This window comes from Pseudorca crassidens, chromosome 12, assembly GCF_039906515.1.
Source record: "Pseudorca crassidens isolate mPseCra1 chromosome 12, mPseCra1.hap1, whole genome shotgun sequence".
In the NCBI taxonomy this organism is placed as follows: domain Eukaryota; kingdom Metazoa; phylum Chordata; class Mammalia; order Artiodactyla; family Delphinidae; genus Pseudorca; species Pseudorca crassidens.
Genome location: NC_090307.1, coordinates 17,182,369 through 17,204,742, shown reverse-complemented (window position 1 = coordinate 17,204,742; position 22,374 = coordinate 17,182,369). Strand labels below are relative to the sequence as shown.

The 22,374-nt window shown below is 44.2% G+C and overlaps 1 protein-coding gene across 2 annotated transcripts in view; it reads right to left on the bottom strand.

Moving 5' to 3' along the window:
* The window catches only part of ATP8B1 (ATPase phospholipid transporting 8B1), a 113,521-nt gene that overhangs the window by 34,204 nt on the left and 56,943 nt on the right, over positions 1 to 22,374 (bottom strand). For both annotated transcript variants that reach the window (XM_067698979.1, XM_067698980.1), the window contains exons 3-9: positions 8,681 to 8,778; positions 6,862 to 6,975; positions 5,176 to 5,274; positions 5,001 to 5,062; positions 1,990 to 2,062; positions 1,805 to 1,875; positions 96 to 178 (exon numbers count right to left, since the gene is read on the bottom strand). In XM_067698979.1, coding sequence (XP_067555080.1) covers positions 96 to 178; positions 1,805 to 1,875; positions 1,990 to 2,062; positions 5,001 to 5,062; positions 5,176 to 5,274; positions 6,862 to 6,975; positions 8,681 to 8,778 — 600 coding nt within the window. The remainder of the gene's footprint in view (positions 1 to 95; positions 179 to 1,804; positions 1,876 to 1,989; positions 2,063 to 5,000; positions 5,063 to 5,175; positions 5,275 to 6,861; positions 6,976 to 8,680; positions 8,779 to 22,374) is intronic.

Below are 22,374 nucleotides of genomic sequence, written 5' to 3'. Positions count from 1 at the left end.
AAGTACTCACATATGAAAGATTTTCTGGTTTTAATGAATACGGACTGAATCAAGCAATGAAAATTTGAAACAAAGGAAGACATGTTTGCACAAACCATCAAATGTTGCCAATGAATTTTCTTTCTGGAGATGCTGGTGTGTGATTTCAAGTGCCATTTTGAACTTTAAATTGGTTTCTCTAAAGGAAGAGAAAAAAAAATTAAATGAACAAATGTCAGAGTTCGAACAGGAAGTTAAAGAAAATTGTACAAAGTAACATTAGGCATACCTGGAAGTGAAAGGTAAATAATTAGTTTTTTTCTATTTTCAAACTCTCTGTTCACTTTGGAACTTCAGGTTTGGATGAAGTTATCCCCTGAACTAGATTAAAATCCCTGACCCGGGAAATGTTGGCCCCCTTTGCTGTTTGTTACAGTGAGGCAATCTGGGTAGGACAGAGGTACCCAGAAGCTTCCTTTCCCACTTCTTACTAACTTAATTCTTACCACCAACCTGAACTATCAAACTGCTGTTTAAAAACTTAGCTTCTAATACTTAATCACACTAAGATAATTCTACAAAACACATTTGTGTTTGAAAGGGTCAAGACTCTATCAATTTAATATTTTCTAGAGTGATAACTGGATCCTATGTCTTTGAAAGATTAATTCTATCTAAAAAAGGACATGGTCACCTTACCCCCAATACTTGGCATGTTCCCACCGCAGTGGAAGGCTAGGCACATGCAAGAGGACACGCGGGGCCAGGCTGCGCACACATGCTCTGGAAAGCAAGCCTTTCTTACTACGATGAATGACTTTTTTCAAGTTCCACAAATACTGACTGGGGATTTCCATGCACAAAGAAGTGGACCAGTGGTTCTCAACCTTCCATTCTGTTTGCTCTGACAGAGCATTTTATATCTTTGTAAAACTTTAGAATCTCTCACTCACGGGAATAAGAGCTGTTGTACAGTTAAGGTTGAACAATCAACAGACTGATGTATAGAGCAAAGAAAGCCCTCGTTTTTACTCAGATGATCTCAGCTCTCCATCACGAAGCTTACACACATCTAGGGTGTGGGGAAAGGGGTTCATGCCAGAATGGAAAGCACAGGCACTGGCCTTGGGAGCGAGCACAGGGGAGTAGCACTCCAACTCTGCCACCCACTGTGTGACCTTGGGCAGGCGGCCTCCCTCCAGTGCCTCAGTTTCCTCATGGGTAACTTCGAGGTAATAATAATATTGCCTCATAGGGTTGTTGAAAAGATTAAATGAGCTACTACACAAAACTAATGCAATCTAGTCGGCACTCCATAAATATACTGAAAACTGGTCAAAATTGTCAAAAATGGCAGTTTATCTTTTCAAGTGGTAGCATAATAACCAAAACCTACAAAGGGGGAAAATAGTCCACTGGCAAAGACTTTAGAAATCTATTCTTTTTATCCAAAACAGATACTAATAGTCATTCATCTGTGTCTGAGCACTGATCAGCAGCTTACAAAGGGCTCAGGCATACATTGTGTCATCAAACCTTCTACTTTCCCTGAAAATGGACTTTCAAATATGGCGATGGAATAGGCAAAGAGAAGCTGGTATACTAGGGAGTCAGACCACTGTTGTCTTACTGTTGGTCCTTCTAGGTACTAACGAGGCAAAGACAAAGAGAGGCTGGTCTCCTACAGAGGTTGCTGGGCAGCCAGCAGGGGGTAGAGGTAAGGCCAGACCTCAGGGCTTCTCATCCAAGTGCACAGCTTTCAATGTAACAAAGGTTAGCCTTCCAAAGGTTAGCTTTCCAACAGGCCCAGCTAAGACCCACTCACCCATCCAGTTCAGCCGTTTCCACGTAGCAGAGGCTGTTAGGTTCAGAGCTGGACAGCAGCAGGATGTCAGCCTGTTTGAAACAAAACACACCGATAACACAGAGAGACCCCGACCCCCCAGGCAAAACTGAGCACCAGGTCAGATGTGAGGGCAAGGAATGAGACAGCAGAGCTTGTCCACTTACTGGGATGAAATCATTTTTTTTCAGACGAATGACATCTCCGACTTGAATCTCTTTCCACTTGGCAATTTTGAACCTAAATATTTAAAAAAAAAATGATAGTTTAGTGGCTTTTTAAAGTTACTGGCAAGGGATTTGGAATTATTCTGTCTGGAAGCCAAAGATTCTGGGAAAACATATACATCACAGGGAAAAGGTGCCAGAAGTTCAGCCATCTGATGATTAAGGGGTCACAGGACCGTCATCTCCTCTGAAGGAAGGAACAATGGCGGTGCTGACTTTGATGTGTCCTTTCCATTCTATGTTGTATAACTGAGGGTCAATGGGGGCTCCTTAAATGTGTGGGAAGGAGACACATGCCACCCCTCTGTTTTTGCTCATGTCCTGTACTCCCAGCCCTTCTCCTTCCTTTCCTCTCAGTTATCCATCACCCGCTAGTCCCAGGACAGGGATGCACTATGGCTCCCACATGGGCCACCTGGAATCATCATGGAGCTCTAGTGCTGGCCTCCTCTCTACTGTTTAAAGTTATCTTTTTGATGAGCGTGTACCACTTTCCTAATGAATCTCCTAAGGATATTGATAAAATAAAAAGATTGCTTCCTTCAGTATTAAATTCTACTGGAAACACCCATTTAAATGCTTAACAAGTCAACATTTTTTAAAAGTTTTAAAATATAGTATAGGCAGACCTTGGAGATACTGCAGGTTCAGCTCCAGACTACCACAACAAAGCAAATATTGCAATAAAGCGAGTCATATGAAATTTTTGGTTTCCAGTGCATATAAGTGTTATGTTTACACTATACTGTAGTCTATTAGGTGTGCAATAGCATTATATCTAAAAGTAATGTACATACATTCTTTAAAAATACTCTATTGCTAAAAAACTCTGTCATCTGAGCCTTCAGTGAGTTGCAATCTTTTTGCAAAAGCAACATCAAAGATCACTGATCACAGATCACCATAACAAAAAAATAATAATGATTAAGTTTGAAATATTTCAAGAATTACCAAAATGTGACAGAGACACGAAATGAGCAAATGCTGTTGGAAATACAGCAGCTTGCTTGACGCAGGGTTGCCACAAACCTTCAATTTGTTAAAAAAATGCAGTATTTGTGAAGCGCAATAATGCAAAATGCAATAAAGTAAGGTCTGCCTGTTGTCTGTTTTAAAGGTTTTCATTATAGAAAAGATATCCCTAACAGATATTATGAACCTACCACAACTAATATCCTTATTTGTTTTGGAGACAGAAATCCATTACTATATTGGTCCTCCCATTAATTTATGGATAAAAGAGACCTGGAGATTTAAGGTACATTTAAAATATACGCTTATACCTCAGTTTCCCCAATTTTACAAGAATTTAATACACAATTTTTAATCTCAAGATTTTTCTTAACCTGGCTTATCTTTCACTAAGAGGAATGGTAGTTAGTTTACATTTTAATATTTCTGAAATGGTCAATTAACAATTTGCGTGTGGGTCTCAATTATAAATGAATAAGTTAAGCACCTTCTTGCCACGGCTCTTCAGGGGTATTAGAAGCAATTCCGTTTGACTCTTCCACTGTGATGTCCAGTTTCCCCTTGGGAGACTCCTGTCACTTTGCCCCACGGATGCCCAAGTCCCCATACCTGGGCTGTCGGGGCCACAGTCATGCCTATATGCAGTCCTAACCCCAGTTCAAGGCTACTCAGAGCTACTCTTTACCAGTGTAGTCGGCCGGGCTGTGGGCTACACGGGGCTCTGGCTGTGAATCTCACCACCATCCACGACAGTGATTCTAAGTGACTTGAAAGTTAACCTTTGGAACAGAATCTATTTATTTGGAAGGGAAAAAAAGCATCTAAACATATTTATAGATTAAAATAGTCTATATTCAAAGTAGACACCCCTGAAGTGTGGCTATAACTCGGGTTGTTTTCCTCAGTGTTGACACACGAAACGTCTTTGAATTGGGCCTTAGTCGCTATTTTTAGCACTTGAATTTGTAGTTCTGCCTGGAAGCTCTTGCTCAAAAAACGACTCACCACTGGTCCCTGAGTTGGCACGTGGGTCACCACTGACTACATTACTTTAGCAAACATTGAGGAGCACGTTCTGTGCGCTGGGTGCTCAGGCGGACACAAAAACAAATACCACCAGGTGCAGTCTCCCCAAGAAACTCAGAGTCCCAGAGAGATGAGACTTCCACACAAATAATTCTAATGAAATTCAGATCCTAATAAGAAAGATGAAAACAAAACGCTCTGAAAACACAGTGAGGGACTTCCCCGGTGGCGCAGTGGTTAAGAATCCGCCTGCCAATGCAGGGGACACGGGTTCGAGCCCTGGTCCGGGAAGATCCCACATGCTGCGGAGCAACTAAGCCCGTGTGCCACAACTACCGAGCCTGCGCTGTAGAGCCCGTGAGTAACAACTACTGAGCCCGCGTGCGACAACTATTGAGCCCGTGTGCCACAACTACTGAGCCCACGAGCCACAACTACTGAAGCCCGCACACCTAGAGCCCGTGCTCCGCAACAAAGACAAGCCAACGCAATGAGAAGCCTGCGCACCGCAACGAAGAGTAGCCCCCGCTCATCTCAACTAGAGAAAGCCCATGCGCAGCAACGAAATAAATAAATATCTAAATAAATAAATTTATTAAAAAAAAAAAAACAGTGAAGGAAGAAATCACTGTAGCTGGGGAGTCAGGAAGGGTGTCAGGTCATCTGGGCAAAGCCCTGGGCAGCATAAGTTTGGGAAGAGCAGAGATGAAGCGGCACACTCCAGGATGAGTGTAAACACAGGAGTGCCGAGGACACAGAGCCCCATCGGGCAACCGCCTGGACCCCAACTTGGGTATAGCTTTGTCTTAGGAAGTGAAGAGAGGCCTTTATAAGGAAAACGTTCATGCACTGATAGACTTTCAAGTTCAAATAGTTATCTCTAAGGATGTTTCCAGATGTATTTGTACAACACATCCTTGGAAGAAAGTCACACATTGAGAAAAGCATGGTACCTGCCATCCTTAATGACTTCGCACGTCCTATTGTTGATTTCGTTGTCCATTTTATGGCGAGCCTTGAGAGGAGGGATGGGAAAGGTTATTTTAATAATCTCAAAATGCCAAGTATTAATGCCACTTGAAAATATGCTTGCAGCAGTGAGGAGGAAGCTGCGGAAAAAATCCTTACCACATCGTCCACGAGGTCTTTGATGGCCGTGATGCCCAGCACCACCAGCAAGGGCACCAGGGTGGTATACCACGCCAGGGTCGTGATTTGAGGGATTGCCTGAAAGAGATAAAAAAGAAGGCGTACGTGTGTGCCCAGGAAGGCACAGCTAACCTACAGGCAACTGCTGACTCTAAGCTTGTTGATTCTAAGGCTAATCTCCATTATCATGCAGGTCTGCATCCTGCCAAGCAGGCTTGAAAAGGTGCTGAAGCACCCAGCTAACCTTTCTCGTGCCTCTCTCTCTCTCTTTCTCTCTCTCTCTCTCTGTCTCTCTCTCACTTCTGGTCTCCTGGGACACAGCCCAGAGGACAGTGGCTCCTGGTCTCATTATGGCTTTCACTGGACACCAAGGAAGCTCTGTAACATGATATCTAAGAGAGAAATGCTCCAGACATTTTGTGAAAGTCATAATTAACTACGGGCAGGCACTGTAGGGTCCCAGGGGGAAGCAGTCCCTTAACTTTTAGGGACTGCATACAGCAGGCTCTACGCTGCTGGTTGCTCAGCAGTGGTCTCTGAGGGTCCCGTGATGGAGGCAAAAACGGCAGTAGATAGTGGCTGGCTCTGGATTGGGTGGGGCATCTATGGGACCATTAGAAGAAAGTGCTTCCTTCATGGTCCTTGCTATCGGTCTAGCCAAGAAAGAGGGTGGCCTTGCAGGAAGCCTCGCATCCATCAAGATGGCCATCAAGTTGGAATAAAAGATTGGGAAGCAAGTAAAGACCTCTTGCAACCATCCTATTGATCGTCAGGCCACATCATGTAGTGGTTAAAATGACAAGCTTTGGAGTCAAACTCCTGGATCCAAGTCCTACCCAGCCTCGCCACGTAGGGTGATAGGACTTGAAGCAAGTTCCTCTACCTCACCAGCCTTCAGTTCTTCTCTGCAAATTGAAGGTTATGATAGTACTTAACGAGCACAAGAATTAAGTGAAGTAACAGTGCAAGGAAAGGGCTGCCTAGGGCTATTACTAGTTCCCTAATCTGCATCACTGTACCTTCAGAAAAGATAATTAGGGGATGGTTAGAAGAGAGAAAGCTCATTTCCCACATTATTGTCAATATGCGGAACTCCCCTTTTCCATCTAGAAGGAAGTAAAGGGAAGGTAGCACTTTGCTATCCAGATACGTGAATTCCTTGCCACGATTAGGATAAAAAACAACAACAAAAAAAAACCTCAGGAAAAAATTAGGCCTTTCCAGTAGTGTAAAACTAGTTCACAAAAATAATTTGAGAATTATGACCAAAATACTAATAAAAATCAATATTTTGGCATCTAAATAAAAAAATAAAGGCCAACCATGAAAAAATGGATTTAATTTTAAGGTACGATTATTTTACAAAGTGAAGATTTTAACTTGACTCACTTCAGGGAAACCAGTTTTACCACTGACATCAGTAGGAAATTGAATTTTTTAAAATACAGAATTAAAATAACATTTCCATTTGCTCCCATTCCCTGTTCATTTAACACTGTTGAGCTCGTTGTCTATAAGGCACTTTCCCTTACGTGCAGAACGCAGATGTCCGTATAAAAAACTTTCAAGATTATTCACATTTTATATGCAACTTAAACAATAACAACCTGAATGTTATTAAGTCACCATAATTCAAAACAGATTTAAGATATCAAAGGGCATTACCTGTAAGATAAGAAGGACCAGGAAATAGAAATTGGCTGCTCTCTTAAACTGCTCAAACAAATTCATTGGTAGAAAGGTAAACGCATTATACTTGTATGTTTTAATTGCATTAGTCTGTTGGAAAAAATGAGAAAGTCATTCTAAACAATGCCACACACTTATCACAGCGTCACAATGTATATACACCTGCAAAAATCACTAAGCCCTGTGGCCTACAGGGACCAAGGACGTAAGTCGTCAGAAAGATACTGAGATTTCCTTTAAGCTTTTACTTCTAACTGGGTCTCAAAATGACCCCTTGGAGGCTTATGTCAGAGACAGTAACAAGATGCAGACATTTCACCTCAAAGGTCTCTGTGGCAAATCTGGCTGTGACCAAATGGATCCTGCTGTTGGGTCCCCTGACCCCTTAGAAGCCTCCTTGAAAATGGGGCAAAGATGGGAAGAAAATAGGAGACATCAACATGGGGGGAAAAGGAACGTTCTTTTACTTAAGAGGGATGGAGGCTGTGTGAGTAAGAGCGATGGAGGCTGTGTGAGAAAAAGAGACGGGTGTGGCTGAGCTGTGTGACCCAAAAGATATGCTCAAGTCCTCACCCCGATACCTGCGATGGTCATCTTATTTGGAAATATAGTATTTGCAGATGTAATCAGGTTACAGTGAAGTCATGCTGGATTAAGGTGGCCCTAATCCAATGACTGCTGGCCTTAGTAGAGAAAAATTGGGCAAAGACACAGAAACACACAGGGAGGCCATGTGGAGACAGAGGCAGAGAGATTGGAGTGCTGCGTCTACAGGCCAAGGAACACCACGGAGTGTCAGCCAGAAGCCACAGGAGACGTTTGGAACAGATTCTCCCTCAGATGCTCCAGAAGGAACCAACCTTGCTGACACCTTGATGTTAGACTCCTGGCCCCTTGAATCGTAAGAGAATAAATTTCTGTTGACTTAAACCACCCGAGTGGTAGCACTTCATTAGAGCAGTCCTAGGGATCTAACAGACAAACATTTCAGCCCAGACGTAGTGGGGGTTCTTTATATTTCAATGACAATAAGCATTTTTGAGGTGAAAATATCTTCAAAGTCTCTAAATCCATCACAGGCAGAGGAGGGGGAAATAAGTTACTAAGATTCCTTTCAAATTCTTATTACTGTCAAAAACAAGGCTTCTGTGATACTACTGTAGATTCTTTTATAAAATATTTTTAAAAGAGCTTTGTACACACAGAGGGGAAATTTCAATCTACACAATTTTGTTTTGTTTTAAGCCACCCCCACACACCCTTAAGGTAGTTAATCTTAGTGGGATGAATAAAAATGACATTCTAGGAATCTACAGTATGACACAAATGAACCTGTCTATGAAACAGAAACAGACTCACAGACCTAGAGAACAGACTTGTGGTTGCCAAGGGGAATGGAGTGAGAGTTTGGGGTTAGCAGATTCAAACTATTATATATAGGATGGATAAACAACAAGGTCCTACTGTATAGCACAGGGAACTATAGTCAATATCCTGTGATAAACCACAATGGAAAAGAACTTTTAAAAGAATGTGTGTGTGTGTGTATATATATATATATATATATATATATAAAACTGAATCACTTCGTTGTTCAGCAGAAATTAACACAACATTGTAAATCAACTAGACTTCAATTTCAAAAATGACATCTAGAGAACTAATGATGATTATCAGTAGCCCCAGCCCAGGGGTTACCTGGAAGGCAGGTACCACACGAAGCCAGTAAGCATGATGGCTACTGGGAAAAACTGGCTTTTACTAAAATTAATTTAGGAAGTTAAAATCAACTTACCGCATATTTGCTCTCCTTAATACAAAAGAACTTTGTGTTCATAAAATGAGGTTGTTCGTGGAAGCTTCGATCATTTGCTTTGACTTGCCATGTACAATCTTTAAAAAAGAAAGAGAAAAAAGTCCATCAAGTTGAAAATTCGTAGGTTGCTATGGGTTGAATTATGTCCTTCCTAGATTCACGCATTGAAGCCCTAACCCCCATCCTGTACCTCAGAATATGACCTTATTTGGAAATAGTCACTGCAGATACAATTAAGTTAAAGTGGGGTCATTAGAGTGGACCCTAATCCAATATGACTTTAGGACAAAAGAAAATTGGGACAGAGATACCCATAGAGGGAAGACAGTGTGAAGCCACAGGGAGAAGACAGCCACTTACAAGCCAAGGAGAAAGAGGCCTGGAACAGATATTTCCCTCACAGCCCTCAAAAGGAATCAACACCACAACACTTTGATCACAGACTTCTAGCCTCCAGAACTGTGAGACAAAAAATATCTGCTGTTCAAGCCGCCCAGTTTATGGTACTTTGTTAGGGCAGCCTGAGCAAACCAATGACCATGTTGTAACTTGACCCACTGTCCATAGAACATTCAATTCTAAAAGAGAAATCCTCATTTAAACATGGCCCGAACAAAAATCCCAGAGCTCTACAAAGTGACAGCTAAATGATTACTTCAAACTCATTTACTTGGTCTGTAAGATGTATAACCCATTACATACTTAGCGAATGAATAAATCAAAGAAAAAGGGTATCGCCGACGAATTCAACACTTTTGAGTCGTGATCATAGATCGGGGCTGTGCATGGCTTTATCCTGATGGCCAGCATCTGCTGCTGTCTTTCTAAGTTCATTCCATGCACTTAATGTCACATCTACCACTCAAACGCCAGTTCTAATTCCAGGGAACTTTAGAAAGCCCTCGGCTTCTCTGTTGCCAAAGGGAACAACTCTCAGGCGATAGGTTCCCATAAAACCTCTGACAGGCTGGGAGGACCCTCCGAGGACATGCTTGCCGACCTTCTGAATGGACAGGAAAGGTAAAGTTCACAAACAGTGAGATACAGTTTATCTCTAGCCTGATTCCTTTCCATCTCAATGGTGGAGTCCAGCTCCTAATGGAAATTTCAGCCAAAGGGACCTTCAACCTAGAGATGAGTAGCCTGGCAGTCAGGCTACAGTTGTAGGGAAGAAATTTCCACCCACCTGTTCTGTCTTTGCCCATCCGCTCTTGACTTCTACTGTCGCATGATATATGGCTCTAAAGGGAACATTTGTTCAGTGCTTAGTAGGTGCCAGGCATCATGCCAAGTAGTTAGTTAATATGTCAGTTTTACAGCTGAGGAAACGGAGGCAGAGACAGGATTCAGGGGGAGAATCAGAATTCAAAGTCTGGCAGTCTGACCCCCAAGCCAACCTCTCCATCCACCTTGCTCTACTGACTGGACTTTCTTTTGTGATTTATGCTACAAACCACCATGAGAACTGCCTTGTTAGTGAGCAGACTTGGGGGTGGGGGCGGTCACTTATCAGTATAGGGTCAACCTTTCCACTGTTACCCAATATCAGGCTGTGCTTCTTCTCCTAACAGGAAGGCATGAGTTGTCACCGCTATGAAAGCTCAAGACAAGGATATTATAACTTAGGAAGAAAAGTTCAGGAAGCACCTTTTTGGCATAAGGTCCCCCACTGACTGTGTGTTTGAACATGCACGTGAGATGAACTTCCCTTGTGTGACACACACGAGAGTGGGTGAACCAGGTGGGTTTTTTTTCCCCCACATTACTCTTTTTTTAATTAAAAAAATTTTTTTTGTATTTTGGCCACACTGTGTGGCACGTGGGATGATTGCCGGACCAGGGGTCGAACCCAGGCCTCCGCAGTGAAAGCTCCAAATCCTAACCACTAGGCCACCAGGGCCTCCATGAACCAGGTCTTGATGAGCTCCTTCTTCTGCAAACTGACACAGAAGGGGGATCAACAACTCGTGAGACACTCTTTTTGGAGATGGGATTATATTAAAGAACATTTACAAGTAAAGGATTATAAGATTATCAATCTTATGACTACAATTATAAAAACTTAAATATGCTCTAGAAAAAAACATATTTCTTTTTTTGTTTGTTTGTTTTTTTGCGGTACATGGGCCTCTCACTGTTGTGGCCTCTCCCGCTGCAGAGCACAGGCTCCGGACGCGCAGGCTCAGTGGCCATGGCTCACGGGCCCAGTCGTTCTGCGGCACGTGGGATCCTCCCGGACCGGGGCACGAACCTGCGTCCCCTGCATCGGCAGGCAGACTCTCAACCACTGCGCCACCAGGGAATCCCCATATTTCATTTTTTAATGATTCACTTTCCAGACTTTTACTTCCAAGAAAGTACGTATAATACTGCAAAAGGAACAATTGCGGACTACTGAAGAAAGCAAATAATTAACCTTACGACTTTTTAAAAACCACTATACCATTATTGAAAATTTCTCTTGCATCATTTGGACTGCCATTCATTGGGTAATCATAACTGTTATGTCATGACAAATGGAAATGTTCTAAGCATCTTTTTAGCTTACATGCGATATTATCAAAAGGGAAAATTTAAATGGAACTACACGACAGCTCCTGAGGGCTGTTAGAATGTGTGCAATCAGAACATTTCTTTTCGACTGAAAAAGGAGATCGAAATGAAAGTAGGTTAAAAAAAGATATTTTACAGGGTAATCTTGAATCCATTCTATTTTATGGTAACTTGCAAATTTTTTTTTTTTTTTTTTTTTTTTGCATATGCAGGCCTCTCACTGTTTTGGCCTCTCCCGTTGCGGAGCACAGGCTCTAGACGCGCAGGCTCAGCGGCCATGGCTCAGGGGCCCAGCCGCTCCGCGGCACGTGGGATCTTCCCAGACCGGGGCACGAACCCGTGTCCCCTGCATCGGCAGGCGGACTCTCAACCACTGCGCCACCAGGGAAGCCCAACTTGCAAACTTTTAAAGGTTTAATTTGGCTCCCAGATGACTTGTAACACATCCCTGGTCACGAGTGTTCTAGAATACCTCTGAGAACTGCCGTTCAAAAATTCAGGAAGGTTGAGAAGAAAAACAGACAAGATTCCTCGAGAAGGGAGAAAAGACCAATGAGAAGGGATAAAAATCAATCTCAGAAATACTCAAGAGGAAAGAATAAGCTGCCCTGTTAATGAGCTGGATTCTTCGTCCCCCTTGCGGCCCTTTAAATTTGCTTCATAATTAAGTCCTCCAGCCAGTGGTTCCTCTGTCTCAGCACAACCCCCTCATTCCCCAGCCCAGTTTGAATTGGATGCCTCAGATAGAGGGTAGTATCTGACCTCAAGTAGGGGCAGTGAAGGGTCTGCTAGAAATGACCTTGGTCTCTTAATTTTACAGTTTGAATAACACGTTGGGGAGCTTGGAGAAAGTAACTAGTGTCTTCGTCTACAATATACTGAGCTTAACCACAGAAGCATTTGTAGTTAATTTCAGAAACCTGATTGCAGTCAAGTAATCAATAACCCTATTTCTAACAAGGTTCCTTGTTTGGCCTAATTCAGACAAATCAGCAGGCAAAGAAATTGGTTCCTTTTCCTGATAATTTCCTGAGTTTGACGCTAATTGCTTGAGGAATATTTCAATCAGAGACCATAAAGTAAGTGAAACGTGTTCTGTGGTCAAATACACAGCAGCCTACACAGCAAAACACAGCAGCCTACATCCCTCCCTTGGATATGCAATAGACCCACTGGTGTATTAAAGGCTCTGAGAAGTCCTGTAGTAAAGAAACATTTAATTTTATTTAATTTAATCTTTTCAAAATTAATGTGACCACAGGCACATTTTTAACAATCACAGAACACCTATTAATATGGAGTGAGAAATGCCGTGCTAAAGCACATGCCTTTAGGAAAGGTAGCAAAATGACACTTGGAGATCTGTGGTTTTGATCAAACATTTACTAGGTACCCAATTAAAACAGAGAACCTTACCGGACACTTGGACCACAAGGCTAATTCATAGAAAAAGTAGGAACCTTGACCCATTTTCTAGAATGGAAATATTGACCAAGAAAAGAGAAGAAGTAATACACTAACCAGCAAAAAATTCACCTTCACCATATAACCCTTTGGTTAAAAGATAGAGAGAAATCAGCTAACAAAGGTTGTGCCTGATAAAATCATCAATGCATGTTGCATTTACCATCAGCCAGCTGTGGCTCAAAAATCATCTGGTAAACATGTATTTAATGTATGCAAATATGGCTACATGATGTTGGGTGCTCCCCGGGTCACCAAGTCCTTTGACCATCACCATCCAGCAAAGAAAGTCAGCTTCGCCTGGCCTCTCATCCTCTCACAGCTGATTCTGAACTCTTGATTTATAGACAACTCTGCAACCAAAAAGTTGCATTGGTTGGTACAAGCTGCAGCAAACTAGCAGAGTTAAACAATCAAAAGTTTAGTGTCAGAAAAGAAAAAGACAAACAACCCAAGAGAGAAATGGGTAAAGGACAAATAGACCATTCATACACAGGGAAATTCAAGGGCTCTTAAATACATGAAAAGATACTCAAGTTCATCAAAAAAGAAGTACAATTCTTCAGTTACGTGCCCATTTTTATCCTATAATGGCAAAATAAACAGGCCCTCTTAGGTGGTCTCTGCGGAGAGCAATTTGGCCATATCTATCAAACTTTAACACAGACACACGCGCTGAGTGAGTGTATATATACTCTTGGATAAAGAAACAACATATCTCAGGGCTATTCAATGCATCCCTGTTTATCAGAAAGATTAGAAACAACCTAAATACCACCAAGAGCAGCTGGCTAAACACCTACACAGTGACAGCCTACGTGGTCTGCAAAAAAGAATGAGGTACCTTGATGTGTACTGATATCTTCAAATTACACTAAGTGATAAAAGCAGGGAGTATCTACCATGCTTTAAGTGATGTGACATGCAGGATGAATGCACACTAGGAACGCATGCATGCACACACACTTGCACACATGTGATCACGTGTATGTGTATCTGTGGGTATATAAGGGTTCATGTTTGTAAGTGTTCTTTGCGCAAGGAGTGTGTGTTTATCTCCGGAAGGACATACGAGGAATTGGTAACAGCAGCTTCTCTCTGGGAAAGGAAACTGCAGGGCTGGGACACAGAAGAGGCAGGGAGGGAGCCTTCATTTTCATCCTGTACCCTTTTATCATCAGCTCTATGTGCATGTATCACCTTTGGAAAAAAATAGGTTTGCAGTTCAATTCCTTCCCTTTATAGGTTTACATATAAATCAAATATGTAAGTTGCTTGACTTTCTTATGGTCATTATGCCATTATGTTTAATATTTTTAAAAAATATTATTCTAAAGGCAGTGGGATGGTGGGTGGGAATAAATCAAGTGAAGACAGGAAAAGATGGAAACCTATGCAGTCACAGGTAAAAACCACATCTACATTCAACAATGAGTAAATATTAAAAATATCTCAGAATAAAGCCACACACACACACACACACACACACACAAATACATACTGTATTCCATTCCAAATCATTCCAAGTGTCTGATTCCATTTATACACAAAGTTTGAAACATGTAAAACTAAACTGCAGTGTTTAGGGATATATATGTAGGTGGTAAAACCATAAAGGAAATCAAGGGAGTTATTACGATAAAAATGAGGACGGAGGTTACCTCTGAGGAGGGAGCAGGAAGGGGTGGGCAGGACAGACTCGGGTGGGGCTTCAGGGGCCCCAGCAATTTCCTGTGCTGGACCTGGGTGGTACTTACACATGTGCTCACTTAATAATGATCTGTTAAACTATGTATTTGTTTTCTATGCACTTTTCAGTATTTCAAAATACAGGAAAAGTAGATCAAAAAAGAGGCAAGAATAAAAGTAGTGACAGGGCTTCCCTGGTGGCGCAGTGGTTGGGAGTCCGCCTGCCGATGCAGGGGACTCGGGTTCGTGCCCTAGTCTGGGAAGATCCCCCATGCCGTGGAGCGGCTGGGCCCATGAGCCACGGCTGCTGAGCCTGCGCGTCCGGAGCCTGTGCTCCGCAACGGGAGAGGCCACAACAGTGAGAGGCCCGCGTACCGCAAAAAAAAAAAAAAAAAGTAGTGACAGAAGGGAACTAGCCCAGGATGCTGACAACAGCCAGAACTGAGAACAGGTGAATGAGAGGAACAATGACCCAACAGCGAGCCAGGCCAAGTTCTCCTGGGGGCTCTGGTTGGACATGACCTGGAGCGAGTCAAGTTGGAGGTGGAAGCAGATGGTATTGAGAAAAGTGTGTCCTGTCCACACCCAGCCCTGCTGCCAGGAGGGGCTCTACCTCTCTCAGGTCACGAATGCATATCGGTCACTGAGCTATATATGCGCTGGGTCCTTCCATTCTAACCTGGGTCCAGAACCATCAACAGGCCACAAGGGGTAGAACAGAAGGTGAGATTTAACAAATCATGAGATCAACCCTGCCTGGGAAAGTAAAGTTCCTCCCCCTGGTCTCTTGGGATTCTGGTCTTCCTAGATTAGGCTCTACCGCTATGTACACTCAATAGTCTCTAGAACATATAGATGGAGAAAACACAGGTCAGCTGTAACCATGACATGTCTTGTAGCAGTGGTTCACAGAGTGAGGGTTCCAGACCAGTGGCAGCAGCATCACCTGAGAACCTGTTAAAAATGCCAGTTCTCAGGCACTACCGCAGAACTGTCATATCAGAACTTCCAGGCATGGGCCCAACAAAGTGTTTTCACAAGCCTCCCCCGGTGATCCGCACACACACTCAAGTTTGAGAACCACTAATTTAAAATAAGGTAGAACTAGGGGTTAGCAGATGCAAACTATTACATATAGAAGGGATAAACAACAGGGTCCTACTGTATAGCACAGGGAACTATATTCAGTATCCTGAGATAAACCATAATGGAAAAGAATACAAAAAAGTATATATATACACACACACATACACACACGTATGTATGTGTAACTGAGTCACTGCTGTACAGCAGAAATTAACACAACACTGTAAATCAACTATACTTCAATTTAAAAAAAAACAAAAAGCAAAATAAGGTAGAACTAGAGCTCATTTCAATGGAAACCATCTCTCCATCAGACACAATCCCTACCTTGAGGAGCCCACTGTCTCTCCATGGTAGGCGGGAGAGATACCTAAACACATACAGGAGTGAAGACAATGTATAATGTGGAAGAAAATGTAAGGAAAGAGGAAGCCCTTGGCAGGACAGGAATTCTAAGCAGCAGCAGTGAATCCGGCCAGGCTATGGTGGCGTCAAGAGGTACCTTTTTGGAAGAGGTACCTCTTGAGTGGACTCTTAAAAGCTACCCCCAAATCATGCCTGTACAGCGAGAGGAGAGGGGCGAAGGGCATTCCAGGCATAAATACAACCGCAGTGGCCAAAGCACAAAGGCAGAAAACAGCCGGGCCTGGGTTCATATGTGAAGAGCTGGGTGTCAGGGGACCACAGGAAGGACAGGAGATGAGCTGAGAGCCAGTGGATTGAGTGGGCCTGGTATGGCAAGCAGAGGGCAGGGGACATCCACCGGGGGCTTCAGGATGGGAGTGGCACGGCCAGACCGTGGTTTGCCCGGGTCACAGTAGGAGCAGTGCACAGGATACCTTTGAAGGGAAGAAGTCTAAAGGCAGAAGACAACTTCAGTCATGGAAGGGAGAGTTGATGAGAGCCTGACCCAGGGCTAAGGGGACAGAAATGGGGAGAAGACAGATTCAAGAGCTATAGGACAGCTGACTGAATGGGGGCAAGAAAGAATGGGGAATAAAAATGAAATCAGGAGAAAGACAAACAGCATATGATATCACTTCAATGTGGAATCTAAAAAAATGATACAAATGAACTTATTTACTAGACAGAAGTAGACTCATAGACATAGAGACAAACCTGTGGTTATCAAAGGGGAAATGTGAGGGAGGGATAAATTGGGAATTTGGGATTAGCAGATACACACTACTATATATAAAATAGATAACCAACAAGGACCAACTGTATAGCACAGGGAACCATATTCAATAACTTGTATTATAATAACTTATAATGGAAAAGAATCTGAAAAATAATATGTATACATATATATCGGAATCACTTTGCTGTATGGCTGAAACACTGTAGATCAACTATATACTTCAATAAAAATATATATAAATTTAAAAAAAAAAATAAGAAAAAAGTGACCCCAGGATCCTACTTTGGGTGACTGGATGAAGAGAGGTGCCACAGATGAGCTAGAGAACTTAAGAGGTATCCATCTAGTTGGGGGGACAATGCATTTTCAGATCTGGTGAACTGAAGACCCCCATAGGACACAAGGGTGGAAACGTCCATCCAGGAGCTGTAGAAACCAAGCTGGAACTCCAGGCTGAGGTTCAGGTCAAAGACACAGATTTGAAGGTCCTCAACACTCAGACGTTAGTTGAAATCATGAGAGTGAATGGATTACACAGGAAGGGAGTATGGAGGCAGAACAGGAGGGGCAAGTAGCGAGCTGCCCGGTAAGAAAGGGCATAGATGCCCAATGATTTGGTGATCACAAAACCACACTGGTGACCTGACTGAAATACATTTCTTCTGGATGAGAGACTAAAGGGGAGTTGGGCTCATCAGGAGGTGTTTTTTAGGAGGGGGAGACTGAAGGGGCCAGGAGAGAGGGCGTTAGGAAACAGGAAGAGAGGGGATGGCTGATGGTAGGGGAGCATAGAGCAGGCGGGATGGCTTCAAGGTGAGGGGCAGACAAGGATAAGCGAGGGTTTGAACAGCTTTGAGTTTCTTGACTTACGAAGCACCCTCCGGAGAGCGGTGACAGTTTGAAAAGCTTTTGAGAAAATGGGAAAGGCACGAAGTATGGGCAGGTAAGAGGCTAGAGTCGAGATTTTATCGAGTTTATCTGCTTGACTGTGTGGTGTTTGTAGCATTCAGCTCTGTTGCTCCCCATTCCCACCACCAAGTAAAAGAAAAAAAGAAACTCAAAAACTGATAGACTGAAGGCAAAGCAAAAGGCCAAATGCTGCTGTTTGCTTGTGGAAAGAAAAGAAAAAACACACAACTTCACTCTTGTTCACACGTGCTACTCAAGGTGTGGACCAGGTGTATCACCTGACATCCAGTTAGAAATGCACAATTTCAGGTCATGCTCCAGACCTGGCACCAGAAGGGCATTTTCACAAGATCCCCAATGAATTCCTATGCACCTTGAAATGGGATGAGCTGCTCTTGATTCTACTGGAATCCGGGCTTTTATCCAGATGCTCAGGGCTCCACCCCCAGGGATTTTTGCATTAGACTGGGGTGAACCCAGCAAAGGTCTCAGGTGACCCTAATCTGCAGGCAAGGCTGCTATCCACTGTTCAAGAGCAGCATTTCCCAGCCTTTCTCCTGCCTCCATCACATCCATCTGAGGGTGACAAACCCTCCTTACAGCACACCTTGTCACTGAAGCAATACACTGCAGGGTATGAGCAAGGTAGGACTTTAGATTTTAAAATAAATGCCCCTCTCCTCATTGAAATCTTTATTCTCATGGTGCTTTCCAAACTTGAATGTGCCTACTAATCACCTGGGGTCTTTGTTAATAGATTCTGATTGGCTGATCTGGGAAGAGCCCAAGGTTCTACATTTAATCAGAACCCTCGTGAGGCCAACTGGTAGACCTTGCTTGAAGAGCAGGTGCACTAGTGGATTAGATGGACTATTCTGTAATGTGAGGTTGAACCTGGTGGAATTCTCCCCTTGCCTCACTCCAGACCTACTGTATCAGCGCCTCCAGGAGCTGAGTCCAGGCACCTATGGAGTTTTAAAAGCTCCCCATGTGATTCTAATGCATCAGCAGGATTAAAACCGCCTAGAGTTAGGGACTTCCCTGGTGGCACAGTGGTTAAGAATCCGCCTGCCAATGCAGGGGACGCGAGTTCAATCCCTGGTCCGGGAAGATCCCACATGACGCGGAGCAACTAAGCCCGTGTGCCACAGTTACTGAGCCTGTGCTCTAGAGCCCGCGAGCCACAACTACTGAGCCCACGTGCCACAACTACTGAAGCCCGCGTGCCTAGAGCCCGTGCTCCGCAACAAGAGAAGCCACCGCAATGAGAAGCCCGCGCACCGCAACAAAGAGGAGCCCCCACTCGCCACAACTAGAGAAAGCCCATGCGTAGCAACGAAGACCCAACGCAGCCAAAAATAATAAATAAATTTATATATATGTTTTAAAAAACCCTAGTTAGTGTCCTCCTAAGGTGACTTCTATCATTAAACACCTGCTTTAGAGACTCAGGTTCCAAAGTGGCACCAGGAAAGCAACAGCTGAGTTGGGTGTCCATGAGCAAAAGAGCTTCTCACTTGAGGTTCAGTCATCAATGACATTGCTCAAAGCAAGTTCTATGAAGTGAGACAACGCAGTCTCAACACCCGCTCCGTCATTACAAATCACTCAGCCAGGAACACCCCACACAGCCTTTCGTTTACAAGCCACCAGTTCCTGCGGTGTTCTTAAGGCTGCTGTAGTGGAAGGAAGTTTATGGCTGATGAGAGAAAGAAAATAAGCAGCCAAGGTAGAATCTCCACATGGGGTGTGGGTCAAAAATTCCAAATGCATCAAATTAAGTGGAAAACAGAGCTCCTCAGCATGTTTCCTGGATTCCCTAGGATTTCCGTATTTTAGTGGACTAGCTTAATCTGTTTTTTGATTCCAGATAAAAATTCATGGACGCTCTAAAGATGAACGCCCTTAATTCTGTACTTTTATCTGAAGATATCACTTGCACCAGCGATCTAGCTGCCCTTGTTTTGTTGATGCCACATCTGGTCCGAATGTATGCTCTAAGAGAGAACTTCCTCTCTGTGTTCTGATGCTCTTGTGGTGATATCTTTAAGCCTTAACGATTAAACATTCCACCTTAAATACTGTCGACCAATGATCATTTCGCCCCTGAACAGGATTTTGATCAATGAAATTCTGAGTTGGAGAAGATTTGTTAAACAAATGCAGTTTTATATTTTCAAGCACAGAGAGCCACCCAACCCCGTCAAGAAGACAGGTCTTTGTGGGTGGGCTCTCAAGGAGAGAGAGAGGTGCGTGCCTAGCCTGCCAGCTGCTTGCAGGCATGTGCTTCAGAGGTGCCTAGAAGTGGTCCTGCAAGTGGTTTAGCATCGCCTGTACAATCTTCCTCACAGTATTATTTGGCTTTCAACAAAAAACAAAAGGATAAATGACACTAAAGCCTCTGTCTGAATCATCTCCAATTCCAAAGCTGTAGAATCAGAATTATTCAGTTCTCCTGGACATCAGTCGCGTGTCTTTGCTAACTTCACAAGCACAGACGGTATGCAAACTGGGCAAATGTGTACTCCAGGAGCCCAGGGTCGGGGGCGGGGGGTGCCTGTGTGCTTATGGAGGGGCTCCTCTCCTAAAACTGAACTCACCTCTCCCTGAGAATACCCAGTCTGGGAACTAAAGTTCAGCGCTATTACCGCACGCTTAGGAATTTAAAATTCTAACGGTTCCCAGGGACGATGCTGCACCATTCTTGGTCATTTCTTACTTCATCCTATATTTCTAAGCTGCCAGCTACCCAGCAACACAAGTGGAATTCCTACAAATATCCCAAACTGGTCAAGTTCAAAACCACCACCCTCTCCTTGACCTACAAGGGGCCCCCCCCACCACTACTTATCCCCACAAACAGCTCTGTTATTCACTGAGGCAGAAGGCACCTTCTAAAGGCAGCTGCAACAGTATCTCCAATCCTGCAACGTGACCTTGTCACCCCTCCATCAAGAAGAGGTGTCTAATTTCCTTTCCCTTGAATCAAGGCTGGCCTTAGTGACTCTTCTGTAACCAAGAGCAGGTAGCACAAGGGATGCTGCATGAATTCTGTGACCAGCTTCTACTCTGACGCCTTGGGACACTGGTTCTCCAGAGGGTCCCTCTAGAATGCTCCCATGGCAGCCCAGCGTTATGCTGGGAGAAGCCCAGCCACGTGGAGGTGCTCCCACTGAAAGACCCAGTTGAGCCTTTGAGTTACCAGCTCAGATGCCAGACATAGGAGTAAAGAAGCTTCCAGATGATTCCAGGCCCCAGTCACCTCAGCTGTTTATCTCCATAGCTGAGGGCCCAGATATCTTAGAGCAGAAACAAGTCATCTCTGCTGTGTCCTATGTGAATTCCTGACTCAGGGAATCTGTGAACATTGTGAAATGGTCATTTTATGCCAGTAAGTTGAGATTGTGTTTTATGTAGCAATAGATAACTGGAATATCCACTGGGTGTAGGGCGGGGTGGTGGGCAGCTAAGCCAGAAATTATTCCTCAGGCATCCTTTGCCCTTGACCCTCCCATCTAATGGGATTTGTGAATGTCAAATCCCTAACATATGTCATGATCTGTTCCCTTCTCTGCATCCTGGCCATCTTGGTTTTGATCCTCACTTAGATTATTATCTACTCCCTTCTCCCCACTGCTGCCAATGTAGGATTTCTAAACAAATGTATGTACCCAGTGTATATTTACTGAGTGTCTATTACGTGCTCTGATGGAACAGATACGGCCTCAATTCTCATGAAGCCAACCGTCTACTGGGGAAGCTTCATCCCTACTTCACACAGTCATCCAAGGACATAATCATTAATGCCCGCAGGGTATGAAGGAAAGTGCAAGGGGCTCTGAGACCAGACAACAGGGGTCTGCTCCAGGCTGGGGGTCAGAGAAGGCTTCTTTAAGGAAGTGATGCCTATATCAAGCCCTGAAGGGTGAGAAGGAGATGGCCACAGAGAAGGGGGCTGCTCTGGTCGTGGGGAAGAGTGGATGGAAAGTCATGGAGGAGGCAAAGACTTGCTTGAACCAGGGACTGAGCGTAGAACAGGGTGAATGGGATGTGTGAATAAGCCTGCAAGTTGCAGGCAGCCAGCCAGCCAGCTCGGCCGGGAGAGGAAGATGGGGCCCAATCACACGGGCCTGAGCCGCCAAGGAAAGGAGATGGAATCAGATCCCAGTGCAGTGCCGTCTTTTGCCACCATGGAGATCGGACTGAGAGGAGGAAACATAGCTACGGAGCAGCTGTGATGGGAGGAGACCGCTGCTGCACTCTCAGCTGTGTTCCTTTCAGCCTAAACTGCTGGCATGGCTCCCTGAGGCCCTCAGGAAAGGGGCCAAACTCTTCAGCACGGCCACTGCCCCACTCCATCACTGAGCTCCAAGAATCACTCGAAGTTCCCTGAACTCTCAGCCCCTTGGGGCTTTCCTTCATGCTGCGTCGGCCTGGTAGGCCCTGCCCCTGAGACCACGGGGACCAATTTGCCTCTCACACTTATTCAGGACTCAGCACAGGGGTCCTCACCTCCAGGAAGCCTTCCTTGACCAGGGAAGGCCTCTGAAGCGCTCACCTGGTTCCCTATTCATATCTCTGTTGAAGCCTCCGATGCTGTCAGTCACCAACACCCACCAAGCCTCTATGACAAATGCCCCCCACGCCTGCTGCCCTGACACCAGCTCAGAATAAGACAGATTGGACCTTGGGTCCTTGGAGCACTTACAGCTTTAGCTGGAAGATGGGTAATGTACAATCAGCATAAAATAGAAACCAGTCGTTTCTAAGTTACAGTGTGATGGGTGCTGAAATGGACGGGAGTGAGATTACTAATCCTCTGCTCAGAACA